The following is a 14,168-nucleotide window of genomic DNA, read 5'->3' on the forward strand; positions in this document are numbered from 1 at the left end:
AAAATTATTAATTATTGCAGTACTTTGACATTCCACACTATTTTGTCTTACATAATTATCTGCAAAAGATGCCAAGTGACCATGAACCACAGAGGTTAAACAGCGATAGGAACCCAACTGCCACCTTCTGCCACCTCCTTACTCTGTCTTCAGCAGCAGATTGTGTTGTGACACACGGGGCAGTTGATTATTCAGTTCCACCTGCTTTTCTGTGCTTTGTGCCCTGCAGTTTCAACAAGGGAATTCCCCTTTCATACATACTTCATGCGATCTCCACCCCTGCTGAGGATACTACGAGCCTCATCCATGACACCACTGCTTCAGTAAATGGATTTGCACATATGAAAAGATGACAAGGGTTTTGAGTCAAATTAATGACAAAATATTGTAAGTCCAGCACACAATTTGATCCTAAATGGTATTTGAAGTGTGACATGGGACAAGCGTAGGGACAAAAGCATGTTTGGGACACAAAATAGGCCTACTTGATAAATCTTAATGTACTGCTCATTTAACATACTGCTCTGAAAACATTCAATGATGTGAAGATGAAGAATTCCAGTTTGGAGAATAAATGAATTTGCAAGTAGGGGAGAAGAGGGAAGTGTTTGCATTAGGTCTATTCCACTCAGCCTCAGTCTCTGAGGTGTTTAACATACAAATATAACCTTGAAAATGTCTCTGTGTGCCTGTTGTCTATCAGACCACTTTAGCCTTCTGAGACTCCCTGAGGGCTGGGATTTTGAACTGTCCCATCAGGCCAATAAACTTCTGGCCTCCCACCCACCATTAATCAAACGACCATGTGTTCAAAACAAACAGAGACAGGGATCAAAGAGTAATTTGTCCAATAATCCAGTCAGTTAGTACTGTAAACAAACTTTTCTTGGTTTTAGTCAAGGGGATTTTTATGAGGAGTCATGCGAGACTTTACTGTAAAATGACTTTAAAACTGAAAATAAACCAAACATGCATGTCAAAACATACATTTAATCACGCTTATATGGATGCGGGCAGAAAATTTAATAGTTTAAGAATTAGCCATTGAAATTTTGTGGGATGTATCATCTGGGGGGAATTTATTATGTATGAGTTAAAAAAACTTTGGGAAATGAAAGTAAAATACAAGTCTTCCCATAAAGAAAGCAGGTAATTCACAGATCATTAAAGGTGAAAGTAAAGTCAGTAGGCGGAGGGACAAGGATGTGTGAACAGCCCTATTGACCTCATGTCTATTGGAGTGCATACAATCTAATTAATTACTCTGGAGACAATGAAGATGCCAGAATATGCAGGAAAAGCTGGCAAGTGGCATGATTTAGTCTGTATGTGTCAGACATTCAGTGTTCTAGGCTACTGCGTATGTCTACTGTTATTCTCACAGGCTATGTGATTTATCATAGCCTATAAATCTATTTAAATATAGTCTTTTGTAATCAAAGAACAACCCTTGTGTGGACATTTTGGACAACTCATGTATAAAATTAGCATTTTAGTGGAATTTTTTATTCGGTAAGGATGAAACAAAAGTTTCCCAAAAGGCTGAGTAGTCGGGGAAATATTACGTTTCAGGACATAGAGGAGGCAACAAGAGAAAAGAAGAATGTGAGACGTCATGAGCATCGCGCAAGCTGATTGGTTGTTGTGCGGCATATATAAACCCCCAGTCCATCCGATCGTTCAATCACTTGGGCTGCGGGCAAATCGCGGTGTTGAATGTACAGGAACGGTTGTGCATTCTTGCGTCCTCGTGTTGGTCTGTTTTAGGTGTTTTTGGATTTAGTTTTATTTTGTTCGGTTATAGGATATCGCAAAATCATGAAAGAGAGAAGAAACGCACAGCCACTGGTGGTCAGATGTAAACTGGTGCTGGTTGGGGATGTTCAATGCGGGAAAACTGCGATGTTACAGGTTTTGGCAAAGGATTGTTATCCAGAGGTCAGTAGCTTACAGCGTTTCTGAAAGACGCCCATTTATTAAATTAATTATACAATTATAGCATTAAAGCCAATGGTTTTGCCGAATCACAAACTGTTGTTTCTCTCATGTTAGTTTCATTGTAACATGTTTTGGTTACCAAGTGAGTTAGTCCATATAATTTATTTTACTGGCATAACGATAAAGCATAGCCTACAGTAAATCGTTTTTCGTAGTGATAAAGAATGATACGTGAGCATTTAAAGTGCCCTCCCCCCCCAAGCATCAAATACATGCAGCATCACATGCGTTGATCGGTGTTACTATGTTGCATCTCCTCCACAGACGTATGTGCCCACAGTATTTGAGAACTACACAGCCTGTCTGGAGCTCGATGACCAGCGTGTTGAATTGAGTTTATGGGACACATCAGGTAAGACTAAACGGGTGATTCGGTTACTAAATGGATCAAAATGGACAGTAACATTTTTATTTGTGCATATTACGCAACTTGGATGGTAGGCTACATGTAATGTAATGAAGCAGTATCAAGAAAATGAAATGTCACGTGAAATGGGGAGAAGACAGTATATCAGTTCTGGTATTATATATAAACATTACATTACATTAAAATATATTAAGAATATATATATATATATATATATATATATATATATATATATATATATATATATATATATATATATATATATATATATATATATATATATATATTGTTCATGCAATTTTGCTTTTGAGTGCATTCATAGTCTGTTTGAAGTTGTCTGGAGAATACATTAGAAATTGGAAACCATTGACTTGACAATTTGTTGTCACGGCTCTGTTACTCTCTTTATGGTTGTTACAAATTGTAGCTGTTTTATATTCTGTACATGGCAACAGTCTGGCTCGTTTTGAACTGTGTTGGGCCAATCCAGTCATGCTGATTACTAAACTACCTGATTAGAATATTGAATTTGAATGCAAATATAATTATTTATGCAACTGCTGAAGCAGTGCAGGAAGATGTGAATGCTGAATAATTGCAACAGATGTTTGCAATGAAACGACACATAAAAAAACATTTCTACATGCTTTATATGGATTTGATGTTTCAAATCAATGTCACCAATTCAAAACAGTGTCCACTGGACCAAATTTAGTGTGATCAGAACTTCTGTCTGTTTCAAAAGTAATAAGTACAGATGATTTTATTATTATTATTTTACTGTACTGCTCTAGTATCTAGTTTACTTAAATATTGTAAAACTTTGGGAAATCCTGTCATTTTCATTCTCAGAAGTGCTTGTTGAGCACCTAACATGATTTTCAGATGGAAGCAAATTCTGATAAAATGATGATAAACTCTCTATGCCCTTAATACCGGAAGTTGCGTAAAGTCAGCCAATCAGATTAGAGCTTTCCAAAGCAACAAAGTGTTTTCTAGTTTTCTGTGCAATATGCATCGGGCATGAGACTAGACGTCTGTCTTGTCTATCAGCTGCCATAGTCAGCAGACTAACGAGGGAGTATGTGGTCACTGAGGCAGTTCACATCTGCCCACGGCTTCCTATTGTAGCCTATTGACCTGATTACAATGTGCTGTTTGTCTGCTTCACACTGCTCATTTCTGAATCCCTAGTAAATGACAGACATGATAATCTCATGTGTCTTTGGATGTGTGCTAAATGCACGCCAACAGAAGCATCATAATTAGCACCCAGAAACGTCTGGCCGTCCACTGACTGTGAAGTGTGGGTGATAGGACTAGTTTCTGTGATGTGTTTGTCTGTTTGTACGCGTACAGTAGAGATTAGCAGACGGTGAGTGAGAAAGCAAGCAAGGATTGTGATTTCATGTACAGATTGTTGAATGAAATATGTGCTGTTAATATGCCTCAGTCCTTTGCTCATGCTTTTTGATCTGGTTTAGTCTGCTTGGAGACAAGCCAGCTGAAACGCAGAGTATGGTTTAAGGGGATGAGTCCCGGCTTGTATGAGGATGAGAGGGCAAACCAGAGTTTTATCCATTTTTTTAGCCGTTAATCATGGCTGAGGCAGTAGATTTTAAACCATATTTCCATCAAGTCAAACAGATATTCCAAGTCAAAGTACTCTCAAATATAAAATGAATTTGCTGTATCCATGGGGTGATAAATGGGTGACAAATTGATAATTTGGCAAAGAAAAGTTAAAGCGATATTTAAGTATTCCTTACAACATTGCTGATATTCTCACACCAAGTGAAAAATATACTGTAGCATTAAGGAACGCACAATCATTGCACAACAGCTGATATTTAAGTATTCCAACGCACAATTGTGATTTCTATATTTCTAGTGGTTCAGATTTAAAAATTTCAAGAGTTTTGGTTTAATACATTTAAAATAGTATATTTTTTGTATGTTATTACTGTGCTAATGTTTGGGGTCGGTAAGATCTTGGAACTCTTTAGGAACTTTTTTTAAAGCCTCTTATGCTCACCAAGGCTGCAATTATTTGATCAAAAGTAAAAACTGTAATATTGTGAATTATTTATGACAATTTAAAACGATTGTATTCCATTTTAATAGTTTAAAATGTCATTTATTCCTGTGATGGCAAAGCTGAATTTTCAGCATCATTACTCCAGTCTTCAGTGTCACACGTTCCTTCAGAAATCATTCTAATATGCTGATTTTGTGCTCAAGAAACTCTCTTTATTTTCAATGTTAAAAACAGTTGTGCTGACTTTTGTGGACTTTCAATATTCTTTGAATATAAAGTTTAAAAGGACAGCAGTCATTTAAAATAGAAATCTTCTGTAACATTATAAATGTATTTACTGTTGATTTTGATCAATTTTATGCAAAAGTAATTCCCAACTTTTCAATGTGTGTATATTCATACAAAACTGCTAAATGATGTTCCATTACATTCAGTGCACAGTAAAAAGTTGAATTGCTGCTTTAGTTTTCTGCACAAAATCAAAATGGTGCCAAAGTCATAACCTACTCCAGTAATTAGTTCATTGCACTTTTTCAATCACTTTGAATTAAATTACTACTGAAGTCAATTCAGTTTGAACTCAAGTAGAATCAACATTTAAATGAATGGAAACAAAGATGTTATGACATGATGGAATAATTTTACAGCGTGGCAGTTTTGATATGCATGTTGTTTATGAGCTGTAAGATAGCACTCTGTACCTGCTGGTTGGTAATATTCTAGAATTTCCCTGTGTGCTGTTTATACCAGCTCTTTGATGCTGCTCAATGTGAATGAGGCTTCTTATTAGTCTTTTCCTCATTGACTGAGCTGACCTCGTCATTGGGTTTCAAATGGCATGCTTTGAGGCCCAGAAAGGATGTACAGGTGAAAATCAATCCTCACACTTAATCACGACAGCCAATTGGACCTACTGCAGGATCTTAGAAGATGGCCGTCTGTATTTCTAATATGGAGGCTATATTTAATCTGCATTGAGATATTAGTAATGGATTAGGTGGCTTTTGCCATTACACTGATGGATGTACATTTCTGCGAATATGAATTCTGCTGCTTCGGTATGGGATGACTACACAAGATCGTGTGCGTAAAAATAGTGCTCCATTAGCACATTAAAACAGCCAGTAGATAAATGGGCTCTCCAGTGGCCATTGGCAGTTGATGACAGGCACCAATGAGGAAACACCACCACTGCTCTGAGATGGTATTCCCTGAGGGGTCATGGCCAGCCCTTCGCAGTTAGAGAGAGGGGGGATTCTTTGTTGGGCCCCCATCATGTTCTGTGATGGAATCTCTGGGGGGAGGGGGGATATGGAGAACGCTCTAGGTTTTGTTCTCATCATCTCTACTGGGAAGACGGACAGGGGCTTTCATTTGCTTCTCGCTCCTTTGTGAACGTTGACCTCTCTCAGCCCCCTGCTCGCATTTACATGAGTCTGAGAGTGCTGATTAATTCCCACAGATTCCACTGCGTTGAAGTTTACTCTTAGTCAGCTTTTTCATTCCGTGCCACATTTGAAGTGTCAACTATTATGCAATATTTATGTAGTTATAATATTTATTCATATGTTGATAATTGTCTTTTATTACATTTTATTTTTAACAAGTTTTAGTAAGTTTATTTTTATTTTATTTTTTGTATTTTTTTAATTTATTAAAATGATTCAAACTGATAACTTGTTAGTTTTTTTGAGTGATTCATTAAAATAATCATTTGTTATAGTATTTGTTCAATTATACTAATACTACACTACATTTTTTAAATTTAGCAAACTACAACAGTAAAAAGATGTATTGTCTGACACTATTTTGCACACAGTCTTTATCTCATCATATTCAATAGAGACCACAAGCTCACTCACTTGAATAAAATGATTTATTTTGATCTGTCACTGTAGATTGAGAGTAGAGAAGCAGGAAACAGTGGCATATTATTTTCATTACATGATACCATCTAATGCACACTTGAATGATATTTTCTTTCCTTAGTAAATGGCAGATATGGCATTAAGCAATAATAATTGACAGGATCTGTTATCGCTGTATTATTGAGACTGTCAGAGATGGCTTAGTCACGAGAGATGATAACTTCTTTAATAAGTACTGAAATGAATCATTCCTAAATTAAAAGTGACGTTTCCACGAAACAAACATGTGACGTCAAGCACACTCATGTGCGCACCAAAATGTATGTATTTAACAATTTTATTATGTTTCAGTATATGTCTGATGCAACTTGCCAGTTACATTCATAGTTTGAAGTCATTGGTAAAACAGCTTAGTTTTTGAAAGAGTAAAAGGGTTCAGCAGATGGAATGCGGTGCGGCGCACAAAAGCAGCCCACTCCACCTCCATCTGTTCTCTTCACAAGACTCTTCCTGCGCCCAAGGAAAAGGCCGTCTCGTATCAATCACATGCACACGTTGGCCCACTTTTCAGCTAAGCTAGTTTTGCTCCAGGCATGGCGTCACAACAAAAAGCATTTATTTTGATTGTAGCAACTCTGCTCTGCTCTTTTTTTTTTTTTTTTTTTTTTTTTTGTCCCACCCTTTTTTGCACGCTTCACAACCCCTCCGTCTGTTAATACGCAGACAGCATAACATCCTCTTCTTGTTCAGCCGGGAAACATGTGGCCCAGGGTTGAGAGTTGAGCTGTGATTTGTTCACTGTGTGCAGGGTTGTTCAATAGAGCAGTTCTGTGATCCAAGACTGCGGGTGGTACAGGATTCAAGTTAGATAATGCTCACTGCCAAAAATGCAAGTCAATGTGTCCTTTTTCAGATTTCACACAGTGTTTTGAGTGAGTTTTGGTAAGCTCATGATGTGGAGGTCTTTGTCTCTGACTGCTGGGATGTCGTTTTGTCAAGTTTAATTGAAATGGCTCCTCAGTCCCTAGGTGTACATCTACATCGATCACTGCATTAGGATCAGCAGCAGTTGAATGCAGCCTCACGCTCCGGTTTGTGTGCTCGTGACGTCTTGGTAGGAGAGAGAAAATAGTCAGTGATCTGTGCTTCAGAGTGAAGATAGTCTGCAGTGGTCATTTCAACTTGTGATCTAATTGATCAAATTGGCTTTATACATTTAAATTCATGTTGATGTTAGGTTATTTAAAACTTAAAACATGACTCTTAAGAGCAATTCTTTCACCGATTGTTTAAAGAGGTCAGTTTGTGTGAGTCTGATGAATCCTTCACTGAATGTGATTTTTAATTGCAGGCAACATGAAATAAGTCAGTGAAGGATTCATCAGACAACCCATGATTCTTTGAGTGTTTGTGAGTGATTAACTGAAATAATTATTCAAGCATCATTTTGACGGTTTTAATTGAAGGGATACTCCGTCCCAAAATTAAAATTGTGTCATTATTCACTTACCCCCATGTCATTCCAAACCCGTAAAAGCTTCTTTCGTCTTCGGAACACAATTTAAGATATTTTGGATGAAAACAGGGAGGCTTGAGAATGTCCCATAGACTGCCAAATAAATAACAGTGACAAGGTCCAGGAAAGTTTGAAAAGCATCGTCAGAATAGTCCATCTGCTATCAGTGATTCAACCATAGAGAGACACTTATTGCCTCATGATTGTACTAAATGTTTAGGGATTGTAAAAAACTTAATTCTGGTTCCATTAACAATTTACTGGAAAAAGAAATGTAATGTCATTGCCAAATGATGAGAATTTAATTAATGCATATGCAATTTAAAACACCACTTATAAAATGGGTTAAGACTCTTTTTTCAGATGTTTTCAAAGATAGCACATAACTAATGAAATGTGTTTGATTCACTAAAAAAGATCCAGCTCATGAGAGTCATTTGTTTGGGAATTAAGATTTTGCTGGTTGTATTGAATGTGTTAGATTCACTAAAAAATTATCTGCTCATAAGAATCTGTTTTTTGGGAATCAATTAAACTACACACAGGTGCATAATATTTGATTCACTTCAAAGAACTAGCTCATCATGAGTCATTTGTTCGGGTATTGGTTAGACTATACTGTTTGCTGGTCTAATAAGAATCAAGTCAGTTGTTTAGGAATCAACCAGTCTTACAGTGGCCATGCTTGATAGATTTACTAAAAATAAAAAACCTGATTCAATTCATATGCATGATTTGTTTGGGAATCACTTGGACTACACTGAAATGTTTCTTGTATTGAGTAGTAATCTCCATTTTCAGTGGCAAGTTAATCAATATTACTTTGAGGCTTCTAGAGTGCATGGCCTAACAATTTTATCTCTGACTCATGCAAAGACCTGAAGACGGTTACATGTGAGGTTCAGGAGGAGACTGAGGCTAAATTTAATCCAGAAAAGGAGACTCCACAACAGTGAGGTGTATAAAAGGCTGTTTACACCACCCCAGCATCTCCGTGGTACCAAGTGGGTGGGCACTGCTCTGTATCAAATGATTGATAGGCAGTTAAGGGACGTTTTTAGGAAGACGGCGCTCTGCAGATGGTTGACTCCAAGGCTGTTGCTGTGGAAACAGGGGGACTGGAGGTATTGGGTACGTAGGGGTGGGTGGCTTACTTAAGGATTCTGAGCAAGAGTGAGAGGAAGTGCCTACCCCAGCCCCATCTCTCCAGTTGTATAATCTACTGGAAAAAAGAAATCGAGGGAGAGAGCGAGACACATAGATCAATAAGGATTTAGAGCTCAGTTGTCATTTTCTTCTCCTTTAAAATGCCAATATGGCAAACAGTGAGAGGAAGACGGCTTTAACAGGATGTATGCTGACTGGAAATGAAGTGATGACCAGGGGAGCTGTACCTCCGGCCTTTGTCTGATTCTGCTGCAGATTTATTCTCATCAGATCTGCTTTTCTTCAATTCTAGCTCATACACAAGAACTCAGTAGTAAAAGCTATGATTGATCTTTAAAATATAAATATATTACTTTAGACTAACGTTTTTATAAATAAAATATAGGTAACTTCTAAATATTTTACACTATTCAAACAATAATAGATCGATTGATGGATAGAATGTAAAATGTGCAGTTGTAACTAGGCTTTAAATTGTGTAAAATGTAGTTTCATTAGTCATTTAACAATTTTTATTTTGTGATTCAGAATGCAGGATCATGATACATGTTTTTAAAAGCATTTGAAATGGTCTTAAATATTGCTTTGATTTATCCAAACTAATATATTCAAAACTTGAAGATGTGAAACTATTTTGTTAATGATCCTTGTTTACTGTGAGATTTTATCAGTGAATGTTATTTTTAAAATGCTTGCTTTCATAACTTTGTATCAGAATGTAACATTTATATTCCACCTCTGACATTTTGTTTTCTGCTGACTTAAACAAGGCGACACGGGCACAGACAAATCCGCCCAATCCACAGCTTCATTCTGAATCGCATCATATGAAAGTTAAATGTGTTGTGAAACCAGGTTGTTGTTCTCTCATCTGTCTTGGGCATTTTGTTATTTTAACAATATGTTAAGGACACTCAAACTGCACTTGAGGCTCAACAGAAAGAACATTTTTATCATGTTTTTTTTTAAAGAATTGCATATTTAAAAGGAATAAAGCATTCTTTTCTCATCACTGAATTGTGCTTTCCTATTCAGTAGCATCTCTCTCTCTTGTTTCAGGATCTCCATACTATGATAATGTGAGACCCCTCTGCTACAGTGACTCTGATGCAGTGCTCCTTTGTTTTGACATCAGTCGCCCAGATATCTTTGACAGTGGACTTAAGAAGGTAACTAGATATTCCTATTAATATTCAATCCCAGCACTGACCCTGATTCTCAGGAGCTTATTACGTTGTGCTTCCTTCACTGTGATATGTTTTGTTGGGTATCTTTAAAGTAAGACTGTTTTATTTAGACGTTATGAATGATTCATTTGCTTTTGTTTTCTTACTGAACTTCATTTTTGGGCTGCAATATTTATCACACTATACTTGCCAGAAGTGCTTGGCACTCAAAAACCGAGATTATGATAATCGCTGTTATGCAAAACCATAGTTTTACAGACAATGTGTTTTCTGTGTTTTGCAAGAAACTACGATGGTTCATCTTAGAATTACATATTTCTGTCTTTGTAGTGGAGGGCTGAGATCCTCGACTTTTGCCCCAGTACTCGTATTCTCCTTGTTGGTTGCAAGACAGACCTTCGGACAGACGTCTGCACGCTGATGGAGCTGTCCAATCAGAAACAAACACCCATCACTCATGAGCAGGTACAGCCACAAGTTGTTTCTTAGCACTGTCACATTGATCTTGCTTACTTTAAGGGAATATTCTCTGTAAAACTGCTTTTTGAAATACACTACCATTCAAACGTTTGCGGTAAGTATAAAGAAATTAATACTTTTATTCAGCAAGGACGCACTTCCTTTAATATTCACCTGAGAATTCTGAAAAAAATTATCACAGTTTCCACAAAAAATATTAAACGACATAGCGGTTTTCAACTCAGAAATGTTTCTTCAGCACCAAATCAGCTTCTTAGAATAATTTCTGAAGGATCATGTGACACTGAAGTCTGGAGTCATAAATGCTAAAAATTCAGCTTTGCCATCACAGGAATAAATTACATTTTAAAATATATTAAAATAGAACCAGTTATTTTAAATTGTAGGGATATTTTACAATATTACTGTTTCTACTGCATGTTTGATCAAATAAATCCAGTCTTGGTGAGCATAAGAGACATCTTTCAAAAAATATTTAATAAAAATCTTACCAACCCAAATGTTTGAACTGTGTGTTTATATTTTGAAATCTTCTAATACAAATAGTTTATTATTAAAAGAAGATGCACATTTATTGCTTGATAATTTTTAAATAATTTGCTATGGCTTCAGTACAGTGAAAATGTAATACAATGCTGTTATGGTTATGCTCAATATTTATGCATATTAATAAAATGTTTCTCTTGATATAAATGGTTACATGTAGATGTCTTTTATATTTTAGGAAGGAAGAACATCATAAATTGATGTTTTAAATCATTAAATCAGACCATTATTTTACTTGGGGCACTAATTAATATTCAGCTACCTATTGATGACATGAACAGAGCTTTTGAATTTATGAACTGTATCTTTTAAGACTGAGAAACTATGGCGAACTGAGTTTGTGCATCTCCCATCATAGGGCTCTGCCATGGCCAAACAGTTGGGCGCTGAGGCTTATCTGGAGTGTTCAGCCTTCACCTCTGAGAAGAGCATCCACAGCGTGTTCCGCACAGCTGCGCTGGCTTGCATCAACAAGCTACAGCCGCTCGCCAAACCCAGCCCGACCCGCCGGCTGTCCAAACGCCTGCTCCACCTGCCCAGCAAGTCCGACCTCCTCTCGTCCACCTTCAAGAAGGAGAAGGCCAAGAGTTGCTCCGTAATGTGAATGCTACACCATTCCCTGTGCTTTGGTCTGGGGAAGGGGGGTGGGTTCGATTGCCACATCATTGACATGTGGAATCCTTCCTCACCCCCCAAAGAAACACCTTTCAGAACGAGTGGACACCTCGCTGTCCTCCTTGTCCTGAGCTCTCCAACAGTGCATATGTATTTCAGTACTGTATCTTGCTTTTAACCGAGATTCGATCATCAGCCTCATCTGTTCACTCCTTGTTATCAAGATATTTGCTGTCGTGCCAGTTGAAGCTTGGAATGATTCAACTGAGCAAAACAAATTCAAATTAGTTTAAAAAAGGTTCCAAATTTCAATTTAAGCTATTCGATGTATAAATACAGGCTCTCTAGTGTAAGTTTCAAAATGAATACCTACAGTATGCACTAAAATTGTGAAAGTGGGAGCCGTCCATATCTGAACGCTAAGATGGAGGAATAGAGCCAAAAATATTTGTAAAAAGAACATTTATGATACTACCAAAGTCAATTTCCCCTTCGTTCCTCTACTAGAACACTGTATGATATATACACGCTTCTATTTTTAGAGGCAATTGCGGTCTGAGAGATGGGATGGGTGTGACTGGGGTACATATTACAGTGATTATCTGTATCTTAACGTCTCCTGCTGCTTTCTAGTGTAGGCAACCATGAATTTGCAAAGGGATCCCTGCGCTAGTTCTGCGAGGGCTCAATCGGATTGAATTCGGCATGATGAATAAGCTTTCATTCCTGAAAATGACCTCCAGAGATGCCGTAGCACCATGCTGAGGATTTCTGAAACCAAAATGTATGCAAGAAGGGTTTTAAGTCACTTGGTTTGAGATGTTTAAGATCAGACCAGCTTGGGTTTAGTTCATCATGCATCTTATGTAGCATTCTGTCATCGAGCAGCAGAATCTCCCGTTTCATTGCCTCCATGCTCATTTGCAGCACTAGCAGCTGAAATATTTGTGGGTAATCTCGTCCAATGTGTTTGGCAAAAAAACGTTTTCTTGTGCAAAGTGCTAATCTTGAAGTCTGCTTTCCACCACAAAGCAATAATTATGGTTCAAGTGCTTATAATGCAAAGTGTGTACAGTGGCAATAATTAAAACAAAAAAGGCTATTATAAATTCATGCTACTGCTTTGTGGACATACGTATATTTATGTGGATAAACCTCAGCACTGCTGTAAAAACAAGCCAATATATTGTGACTCTGTTCAGACTTTGTTAAAGTAATTAGATGAAAATATGACCATTGGAGTGCAACACGTTTTCTTTTTCTTTTTTTTTTTTTTTTTTTTCTCTTTTCAACCAAATAGGAATATTAGTGTTCTGTTCATGAGCATAAAGGGAGGTTAATGCATGAGGAGCAGATGGACTGGAAGGAAATTCAGACTGGACCTTTTAAATATATTGATCAGCTGACCTGATAAGAACTTGAAAAGGAAGCCGACTTTTGGAATAAAACTGAACAGGCTGGTCCTGTTTAATGAAAGATATTTTTCCATTTTTGAACTGTTCTTCAAATAATTGTTTTTGCTTTATTTGTGTATACTTGAAGTCAATATTTTTCTCATTTTGTTCAATCATCAGTGGTGGAAGGGAAGATGCGAGCAGCCGCCGTGGCTGTTTACAAGTTCTGCCACTGTGATCACACACCAAATTCCTTTTTGCATTGTCTAGTGACTGCGTAAATAAAGAAACTGAAGATGAATTTTGGGTGCTAGGGAGTATAAACAGCATGTATACCTGTCACATGGCTGGTCAGACACTGCAGCTACTGATTTACTTGTTTAAGTTCAAGGTAATGTGAGCGTCCCAGATGGAGATGGACATTCAGTCATTATGCTGCCATTGCACAATATTGGGAACAAATACACTTCAAGCATGTCCTCTAGTTCTTTGGTTGTACATATCCTGTTTTGTAATCTTTGTAAGACATTTAAAAGAATGTCACAAGATTAAATATTTGTTCTTGTTGTGAATTGACAAAGATGTGCTTGATGTAAAATTGCTTAGTCCTATTTATTTGGATTCATTTTTTTGAGGTAACTAATTTGTTTTGTGTTTCACACAGTTTTATTTCAAAATGTTATTTTTAAAATGACTTCTCCCTTTGTCTTTCCAGTAATAAAGCTTGCCTTTGTGTGGCACACATGACTTTAGTGTATATGAGTATTTTATTTGAGTATTTTTATTTTAGTATTTTATCTTAAACCCTTTGCTGTGAAGGCAAATTAGAAAACTGCCTATTGGCATTATTAACAAGTATAAAAGCCCCCAGTGGCCCCAGTTACATGTTGCATGTTTTTCATTTTTTTTCATTTTATGTACTCAAGTATTCATGCTTTTTAAATTTAAAGATATTTAATTTAATTTCCAGCCAAGGAAAACCAAAAAGTTGG

The 14,168-nt window shown here is 36.9% G+C and overlaps 1 protein-coding gene across 1 annotated transcript; it reads left to right on the top strand.

Annotated features, from left to right (window-relative positions):
* Positions 1 to 1,674: 1,674 nt before the first annotated feature.
* On the top strand, positions 1,675 to 13,923 carry LOC109082375 (rho-related GTP-binding protein Rho6-like). Its single transcript, XM_042750514.1, has 5 exons — positions 1,675 to 1,938; positions 2,263 to 2,350; positions 10,014 to 10,123; positions 10,472 to 10,606; positions 11,526 to 13,923. Exons 1-5 carry the CDS (start codon positions 1,819 to 1,821, stop codon positions 11,769 to 11,771), a joined length of 699 nt encoding a protein of 232 aa, XP_042606448.1. The 5' UTR covers positions 1,675 to 1,818; the 3' UTR covers positions 11,772 to 13,923.
* Positions 13,924 to 14,168: the final 245 nt, after the last annotated feature.

The sequence above is a fragment of the Cyprinus carpio genome, chromosome B23 (assembly GCF_018340385.1).
Source record: "Cyprinus carpio isolate SPL01 chromosome B23, ASM1834038v1, whole genome shotgun sequence".
NCBI lineage: Eukaryota > Metazoa > Chordata > Actinopteri > Cypriniformes > Cyprinidae > Cyprinus > Cyprinus carpio.